General features: G+C 29.2%; 1 protein-coding gene across 1 annotated transcript in view; it reads left to right on the top strand.

The window, feature by feature from the left end:
* Positions 1 to 9,426, top strand: part of LOC106463547 (tumor protein D52-like) — an 18,471-nt gene extending 9,045 nt beyond the window's left edge. Inside the window, exons 4-6 of the mRNA XM_013923597.2 lie at positions 3,540 to 3,641; positions 5,809 to 5,869; positions 7,051 to 9,426. Of these exons, the coding sequence (XP_013779051.1) occupies positions 3,540 to 3,641; positions 5,809 to 5,869; positions 7,051 to 7,173 (286 nt within the window). The 3' untranslated portion in view covers positions 7,174 to 9,426. The remainder of the gene's footprint in view (positions 1 to 3,539; positions 3,642 to 5,808; positions 5,870 to 7,050) is intronic.
* Positions 9,427 to 9,985: the final 559 nt, after the last annotated feature.

Genomic DNA, 9,985 nt, shown 5'->3' with positions numbered 1-9,985 from the left:
ATTTATTTAGGCCTATCTATGGCCTTCAAAAAGTTGAAGACTCTACATGTTTCGACGTTACAACGTAGTCCTCGGGACTCCTGAAGACGATGATGTAACAGCAAAACATGTAGAGTCGTCAACTTTTTGAAGGCCATAGATAGGCCTAAATAAAATGCTTTTTAATTGTGTACCAGTTTAATGTTGAATATTATTTATGATTTAAACTTTATACACAAGTGCCAAAATACTATAATCATTGGCTTATTCTTGACGAGACAAAGAAAATGCACCGAAAGTGGGGAAGTAGTGTAGAGAGGTAAGTATACACCTGAAATACATTTTCAAGTTAGTAAAATGTTAACAAATAACTTCAAATAGACATAAACTTGTGAAAGCTGTGTGTCTACAAATGAAACGGAATATTGTGCTTGTTTTTGTAAATATTATTGATTTTGTTAAATGCAACTTCTTTATTTTTGTAACCTTCTGGCATTTTCTTAACATTTAAAGACATGAAAATAAATAATAGTAAGATCACTATAACAAGAGAGAGGTTGATTTTTGTCTATAGACAAGTATTTATTTCATTTGATCATAATCATTGTACATCACTCATTTTATTTGCATAACATGATTTTAAATTAATTTCAGTTTTAATGAATAGTCTCCTATTGTTCTGTAGCAATAAACTTAAAACTATGTATGATGCTAAATATTATTAATATATTGTCTTGATGAAAGAATATTTTGGTTTTCATTAAAATGTTCAGCTCGTGTTTAGGAGTTAATTTTAGGGATATTAGGCTAAAGCACAGTAACTTGCAACAATCTTTTATACACTCAAATTTCCCGCATTTTGTTTTTGAAATTAAGTCAATAATCATGCTTTTCCAAGAATACAAATTCTGTAATTTTCTTTAAGTAGTATTTTTTCATTTGAAAGACTTTTATAATAAACAATTTCTTTATATTTAAATATATTAAAACAAGGTTGTGGATGTACCAGTATATGTTCTCAATGTTTTAATTTCTTTCATTGAGGGAAAAAAAATCCATAATTAGCATGATGAGTTGCAAATCTTGTATTTGATGTGAAAAGGCCAGTCAAAAGCACAAGAATTGTAAGCACCTGTTAATGGCACAGCTATTAAATGTTTTGCTATCTTGCTGTTTTATTTTTAACATATGTTAAATACTGAGTGGAGAGGAAGTTGTTTCGGAAGGGTTCCAGTTGATCATATTTGCAATACTAAAACCCCTGTGATGGCCTATGATCTCTTATAGCAGCATACTTTCCACAGCTTCATTTATCTAGGTCTGTTTATTGCATTGTGGGTCTTCTTCACTGTCTCTTTTGTGTTGCCATAACTGAAATGTTTTCAAAACTAAAGCTTATGAAACTTATCTATAATTTGCATTTATTCAGGAGATATTGAGTGTTCTCAACAGGACTTTAGTTGCAAACAATAGCACCCCAAGAATCATTTACAGCTATATATATCTGACAAGCTTTAAAAAATGAAGGCTCACAGAGTAAACCATGAAATGTGATATGCATATGTAATTTGGTGACATCATAAATGTGTGGAATAAAGAATTTAGAAACTGTATTCTGTAATCATGTTGTAATTAAATTCTTATTATCACACCAGTTTCAGTTTGTAAGGGAAAGTAGTGTTATCATTTATAGTAATTAAATTCTTATTATCACACCAGTTTCAGTTTGTAAGGGAAAGTAGTGTTATCATTTATAGTAATTGATTTTTGTTAGAAATGCTTATTATCACACCAGTTTCAGTTTGTAAGGGAAAGTAGTGTTATCATTTATAGTAATTGATTCTTGTTAGAAATGCTTATTATCACACCAGTTTCAGTTTGTAAGGGAAAGGAGTGTTATCATTTATAGTAATTGATTCCTGTTAGAAATGAAAATTGTTTCTTTTCAGCAGGTATATAATTAAAAATAACTCCTCCATGTATTTTAGTCTAAAATGAATTTTTCTTGACATTCAAAGATAGCTTTGATTTTTAACATTTTGATGGGACCAGCTCCATTATCCATGTTGTTCATAGTAGAAAAAAAAATTTTTAAAAGTGGGTCTTCCCTTGGAAAAGTGAAAGAAAAAAATCAAAATAAAATTTTAAATAACATCACATACTGTAGTATGTTTGTACTGGTTTCCACGTGTTTACATTACCCAAAGAGTGAAATAATAATCGTAATATAAAACCATAAATTTAAGCAATTGTTTCATATAGGAACAAACCATGAGTTTGGGAATTTTTTTGTGGTCTCTTTAGATATTCTTTTGATTAATGCAAATATGTTAAAATATATCCATCTTAAAAGTACAGAAATTGAATTATTTGACAAAACATCATGTAAGCTAAGCTAGGTTTAGCAAGTAGGCAGACTATGGAAAATATTCCGTTGACTGAAATTCTTATTTTGAATATTATTCGTAATTTTATCATATTCAAATAATGCACAAAAATAAATGAACTTATTATTTGTTGTAAAGAAACTGTATTTGTTAGATATGAATTCATCTTGATCAAGCAAACATCAAATGTAACTTGACAAAATTTTGAGAAAGTTTTTTTTTGCATTACTTTGGGGGCCTGCAATATGAGGAGCCCATTGGGGTGTTGCCCTGATTGCACAGATGTTAAGTATTCCACCAAGCCTCACTCACAAATAAACTTACTTGCACAAATTCACTCACAGAGGCAGTAACCTTCACTGTCTAACTGAATCCCAGATGAAATAATTTACTTCCTAATTGCCGTAACACAATCATTAATTAACTCAAGGCTTCATTTTTTTTTAACTAACTCACTAACTGACATTTATATCAATTCTCATTTTCTACATTCTGCATGAAATTTCTAGATTATTAGATTAATGAATTTCAACGTCGTTGAAAATGAATGGATAATTAAAATTGAAATTCTTAGATGAAAGGAAGTAGTTAATGTTTGTTGTTGTTTTTTCAAAACATCTCATTTCACAACTTGAAAATTATTTCATGTTTTATAGCAAAAACCAGGTAATATTTAATAAGCTTGTACAATTTAACTAAGTATTTCAAGCCTAGAAAGTGTTAAGTCTTTAAAACAACACTAAAAAAACATGACTTCCAAGATGGCAAGTCAAAGTAATTTTCAGTGAATTGAAAAAAAGAAAAAAGTTAGATTTTCAACTATAGATAACAAATTATTTGTATGTTAAAAATTGTTTAAAAAACACTAATAAACCTGCAGAGCATATCTAGAATTAAAACTTGTGAAAGACAGTGATGTGGAAGTGTTAAATTGAGTCCATTATCGTGCTGAGGGTTAAAGTTTGTTGTTTCATTAAATATTTGTGTGTTTTGAATTGATCATTTTAGAGCATGCTCATAATAGTCATTCAGTTTTTCTAATTTCAAATATTTTATTGTCTGAATATTAGCATAATGTTATTAGCACAATGCACATAAACCATTTAAAGTGATATAATAAAATTAGAGTTAGTTTCTCATTGTTAATGATAGTTATGTTTTTTTATCTTTCAGCTACCAGCGGACCAGCCAAACCTTGAAAACTGCTGGAGAAAAAACTACCAATGTTTTGGGAAACCTGGGGGCCAGTGTAACGAAGAAACTTGGAGAAGTAAAGTAAGTGGTGAAGAAAGGTCGGTTTATGATATACTCTCAGTGCTACCGTGATTTCTAGTTTTTTGTGATCATTCTTAATTTTCCTGACTTTGGTTTCAACATGACTTGATTTTAAAACAACGCATTTTGTACATACACACTAACATTTATGTATTTGCTTTTGTGTTTTTATTAAGATAATTTATGATCAACTCTCTACAAGTACTCGTGTCAGTAAGAATAGATACGTTGAATTCTATATAAAGGAACTCTGCAGGTACTCATGTCAGTAAAAATAGATACGCTGTATTCTGTATAAATGATGTTTTTCATAAATAATGAGAAACTGTTAACATTTTCTTTTTCTCTGTCTTCAAAAAGTTAATTTTTGCTTTTATTTTTTTATTCTTGAATCTTTGCAGCAGAAACAGAAGCGAGTGACAGCTTTTGATGTAACTTAGTTAAAAATGAAAATAAGATGACTTTGTGTAGGTAGAGCAAAGACTTCTCTGACTGAGACGTCAGTTTAAATTTGTCTTCAGAAAAAATCTGGTTGTAAAAATATTGTGTAGATGATAATTTATTTTTAAGATCTAATTAAAGACTGCAGCACTGAAACTTACAACAGCTTGATATGTATGTGGATGAGGTTTTACCAATGGCATCATTCCTAGTAGATGAAGAAAATCGTCCAGAATGGTTTCTATAAACCAATCTTCTTCATAGTTCAACTCAAAAATTTTCCAATTTATATGCTTGACCTTAAAATCCTTCATAATTAACAGCTATAATCTTAATCTCACTCTTAACATTTTTCATTAATGTTGTCAATCTCATCTGGTAGTCCCTAACAAATTCCAACTGAAAGCTTTCTAACCTTATATCCACTAATAGAAACCCAAATAGATTCAAGCTCCTTGCTTTTCTCTCTGATGTTCTCAACTTTAACAAAATGTAACCCACATTTGACGTATATATATATCCAATACTCCCTTTTTAGTTCTGTACTCCTACTGAACAACTTAAAAATCTGTATTTAAAAAAAAACATTTCTGTCTACATCTAACCAAATAACAGTTATCCTCTGTTCTAACAAGTGCTTTAGAGTCATTTATTTATGAAACTTCTAGTATTAAAAAGTAACAATTTAGCCTACTCTTAAAATTATATCTGTATTTTTCTGCTACATAATGATTTTCTATACATCTTATTTTGTCTGCATTAAATTTATCGTGACCTTTACCAATGTCTAGCCCTAGTTTAAGGCTGCTTTTACAACTGAGTTAATAGCCCCTGTCCTAGAAAGCTTCTTTTTCCCATCAAACTGATCCCACAAGTCATCCATCCAATCTGCTCATCTTTATATATTAATCTAAGTCTAGCATTCTGCTTAGTGATCTAGAATCTCATTCCCACAGTTAAGATGCAGAAAAATACCTGATAAAATTATATCCCTTTTCTTTAAATGCCTTTATTAGCCCCCTGTTCTTATGAATCAGCTATTTGGACGTACTTTTCCCTACATCGTTAGCCCATATGTTAAGAATAAATATTGCATCTTATTTTTTTTTACTCCGTGTTTACCTTCCAATCTGTTCTACATTCCTGAATAAACTATATGATGTTCAAGATGCTTCAGATACTGGTTAGTTCTTCGATGCCAAGTAGTTTTTAAGATATAATAATTTTATATATGGAGTTTTCTTTACGATCACCCTGTATAACTAATTGTATTCTGGAAATGTTCAACTGAAATAATGTTTTTAACTCTTGGGTAACCTGATTATATCTGTTAAATGTCTAATAAATTTATTAACTGTTTTAAAACAATTGCTTATAAAAGTCAGAACCTAGTATATTTTCCATTTATAAAATAATCCAATATATTTCCTTGAGAAACGAACTATTTTTTGTAATGGATGACTTGTTTTTTTTCAATAATGAGTAGGAATAACTTTTCCTATGAAAATTCCATCAGTGAATTTGATTTGTTAGAATTTTTATAAACATACATGGATCATTGGTGAAGTTACAGGTTTATTGTTGTTTGAAAGCATTAATTCTGTATAATCTTTTTTTTTACCTTTTTTTGTCATGATTAATGACTCTTCTTTAGGCCTTAGACAGAGCTACCAGTTAGTTGGATTGGTAATAAATTTTCATATCTATATATATTCAATCACTCTAGGAACTCGCAGACATTTAGATCTTTCGAAGAAAAGGTTGGCACAGCTTATGAAAGTGTTAAGGTCAGTATAGGTTTGTTTATGAAAAACAATGTTTTGTGCATGTGCAAATTTTACGATGACAGTTTCTTTTGAACTTACGAAATGCTATTCAATTGTGCCTTACAAAAATGTAAACATTCAGAATACATTGTTTAGCAAAGATTTGATTTATGTCATACAATGCACTAAGAAAAATAGAAGAAGAAACTGTAGGTTTTGAAATTTATCTAGTAATTATGAAACAGAAGAAATATCAATAAATTTATGTTGAAAGAAAATTTCAAGGATTACTGCAGAAAGAGTTATTGGAAACTGGACTGACTGTTTTAATTTAAAGTTCATTTGAAATTTTAAAATATGTATTAAAGAGGCATCTGTATAGTTGAACATTATTGTACTGTTTGTTCACATTGGTGATGATGTCAGACTAAAATTGTAAAGATATTTATACTTAGCAAGGGATTTGATATACAGTTTTAATGTAAAAACAAATTATGGAAAATTATTTAAAGCAATGCATGAAAAAAGTTAAGCTGTAGTTCAGTCTACAATTTAAAAGGATTAGAATATTTAGTACCAAGTAAAATCGGTGAAATACATACCTTTGTAGTGGTTCATGATATCTTACTGATATTCAGTTCTTGCGTATTTAGATACTTGTGTAAAGATACTCCAACCAGGTACTAGGAATTTCTCTTGTGTTTCAGGCTTGAAGAACATATACGTAATCATCAAATTACTAGCTTGTGTTTATACTATTTATAACTGGTGGGGATCCATATACTGCATCATATTGAGTAATTCTACACTCTGTGTAATTAACTTATCAATGAAATTAAGTGAACCCAGCAGTAATTAATAGGATTGATTCCAATATTAATGATATTTTTATTTAAATTTTTTTGCGTGATTCATGCCCCATCAGTAATTATATGGTTAAAACAGCAGCCTTCATTAAGTTTTTGTTGTTAGCAGCGTATGGTTACATTCTCACCCACTGTTAGCAGCATACTGTTACATTCTCGCCCACTGTTAGCAGCATACGGTTACATTCATTATACAGTTATAGTATGTATATTTCACAATTCCAAGGTTGGTATAGGGTTAATGTTGAGATTGGATATCTATATATTAAAAATTTCTGATAACCATGATTTTATTAACTGTTTATCTAACATTTTCTCCACTTAATTTATAAACAGAATAAAATTCCTGGTTCACGTAGTACTGGTGCAGACAACTTTGAAGAAGCTCTGAACGAAAAAGAAAATCCCACTTCAGGAAGCTTCACTCCAGCCACTCCTGAAGGAAACCCTTTGCCCTAAAGTCATCAAAAGTTTCATCCATAAATATGAAACTAGAGAAACCAGATACCTTGCGAAAATGACTTGTTTTTTCCTTTGTATATAGCAGTATTTTACTGAATAAAGTTTATCATAATACACCATAAGGTGCTGTTCAAGAATGTGGTTAAATTTGGAAAATATAATGTTTCAAGATGCATAATCTTTTGGCCAAAAGCAGTTTAAAGAAATTTCAGTAATAAAGTATAGGACCAGCAATTCTCAATGTTTATAGTGAAGACTTATTTTTTTCTAAAAAAAAAAAGCTAATGTATTTTACTGAGTTAAGTAATTTTAGTTGATTCTGTTCTATTACATTTCATGATTATTTACTCTTTATATACAATTAAAAGTTATTTTATTAATATTTCAATATATTAATACAGTGAATGAATTGGGTTAGGTTTTGTTGTAAAAGTATTCATTAAATGATTAAAAGTTATCGGAAACTTTCTGGTCAATAAACAGTTACCTATACAAAAGCCAGAGCTTATAAAGAAATTTGCAATTTAATGTATATGTTAGCATATTACTGAAAAAAAATGTTAAGAGTTAAGAATCCTAAGAGTTGTGACTTACATTTTACAATGAGATATTTAGTAAGACTCAATATTATTCTTTTTTAACTTTCCCTAAAACTTCTATGTTTAATCCTTACTTGAAACTATATAATTTTTTATGCATCTATGGATTCTGAAATTTTAACACAAGTTTGAAAATCTAGGGGGATCTTTGGTGATAAGTAACTGACCTTATTTGTGTATATAAAATGAATGGAATATCTAGAATGGTTAAGTCTTTGAACTTTTGCTTGAAATCCTAAGACCACAAACTACTATAAATACTGAGTTTACCAAACATCAAGGAGGACCAGTTCTCTTACTTGGTTTCTACAATTTTCATAAGTAATAGTAAATTAGTTGGATGTTAAACAGAAACTAGTGTTGGGGTGACAACCTGAACTAGTGTATATGTAATTATATAACTCTGTACAGGAAATATCTAACTGTGGAATGCAGTTGGTGTATTGATCATGTCTTCCTATGACAACTCAGTCATTTGATGCAATCATACTAAAAACTTAAACCTTATTAGAAATATTATCCAATGTGAAATACATTTAATTTTCAATTGAACATTGTGTTCTAATTGTTTGCCAAACTGAAACATAAAAGTACCTTTTGCTTTTTTTTCTTTCTTTCTTTCTTATTTCAGGCTGTAATATTAGCAGAGGTTTTCACTGGAATACTTACTATTAATTTTTAAATAGTATTAAGGTGAGAAAAACCTACTGACAATCTTTGTGTGTTAAACAATTTTTAATCTGTAAGAGCACTTCCTATTGGTCAGTTTATTTAATATGTAAAACCTTCCATCAAAATTATGTATTTGATATAATGTGTACTGAGAGTGAAACTAGATATTTTGTATGGTGTTTAAAAGATATAAAATCAATTTTCTGATCTAGTAATAGTTTGTAATTTTGTCTGCAAGGGGTAAATAGTACTGTGATCATTACTTGCTTTAAGATTTGTGTAATGGGAATCTGTTTAATATCTAAGTACTTTGTTTTGACACTTCTTCGCGTTCATTAAATGTCAGTGGTGAAACATGCACTCACTTTAGAAAATGGATTTTGACTATTAAACCTAAGTACTGTCAAAAATGGTTGTAGGAAAATAATTGTTTTTATCAAGAGTTATTAATTACTTACATTTATAATGTGCTTTTAAAGATTTTTTTTTACTAGAAAACCAATAATGTTGTTGTCTGAAAAATGTCACCGAATGAATAATCATAGTACTTTATATTGAGTTATTGTTAGTTTGCACTTCAACACTTTCAATATTAAGAAATTCTTGAGAAAGACCATTAAATGCTTTTATTTCAAAAACATTCTCTGAATTTGTTCTTTAAACTATATTTGAACCTAAAGAAAGAATGTAATGTAGTTTCTTTTGTCAATTAAACCAATCTTATTTGAAACAAAAAAATGATTGAACTATTACATTGTATCTAATTGATATTTAACTGCCATATGTCGAATAGAATATTATTATTGTGCCTTCAAACTTGGCTGTAGAAATGCACATATATATCTAAACATAATATTTAAATAAGATATGTATATCAAAATTATGGATATTGTTTGAAAATAAGCATTTGATCATGTATGGTTTTATCTGTAATAAAGTTAATGTCTTCCTGATTGAAATAAAGTTGAGTTGGTTATCATGTTGCTGTTGTGTGTTGTTCTGCTGATAACTGTAACATGTGTGACATGCAAACCAATTTCAACATAACTCCTTATTGAGATCTTTGAATATGCATATTGTCATTGATCTGATTAGATTAATATTCCAGATATTTGGGATACACCCAGGGTCCATAATAAATCAAAATATTGCCATTAAAGAAATCCAAAACCAAACACTTTCAGGAGATGGGCCTTTCTTGTTGCTGCTACTGAAGAAAGGTCCACCTTTACCTTCCAAAATTACTTGGGTTGATGGATTTCCCTAATTTTATAAAACATAATTATCACATGTAACTAATAAATTATACAGGAATAATCTTCTAAAGCCTACTAAAACATTCTAAGGATTTACCTCATACAGGAATAATCCTTTAAAACCTACTAAAACATTCTTAAGATATACCTTATACAGGAATAATCCTTTAAAACATTCTTAGGAATTACCTAAAATTTAAAAGAATAACTATTGTTGTGTGTTGTTTTTTTTTTCTTTTATCTGGAGTTCACCCTAGTTAAAAATGTTTTGTCTTGTCTGAA

This window comes from Limulus polyphemus, unplaced genomic scaffold (assembly GCF_000517525.1).
Source record: "Limulus polyphemus unplaced genomic scaffold, Limulus_polyphemus-2.1.2 Scaffold1434, whole genome shotgun sequence".
In the NCBI taxonomy this organism is placed as follows: Eukaryota; Metazoa; Arthropoda; class Merostomata; order Xiphosura; family Limulidae; genus Limulus; species Limulus polyphemus.
Note: the sequence above shows the minus strand (reverse complement) of the source record. Positions and strands in the feature narration are given on the sequence as shown.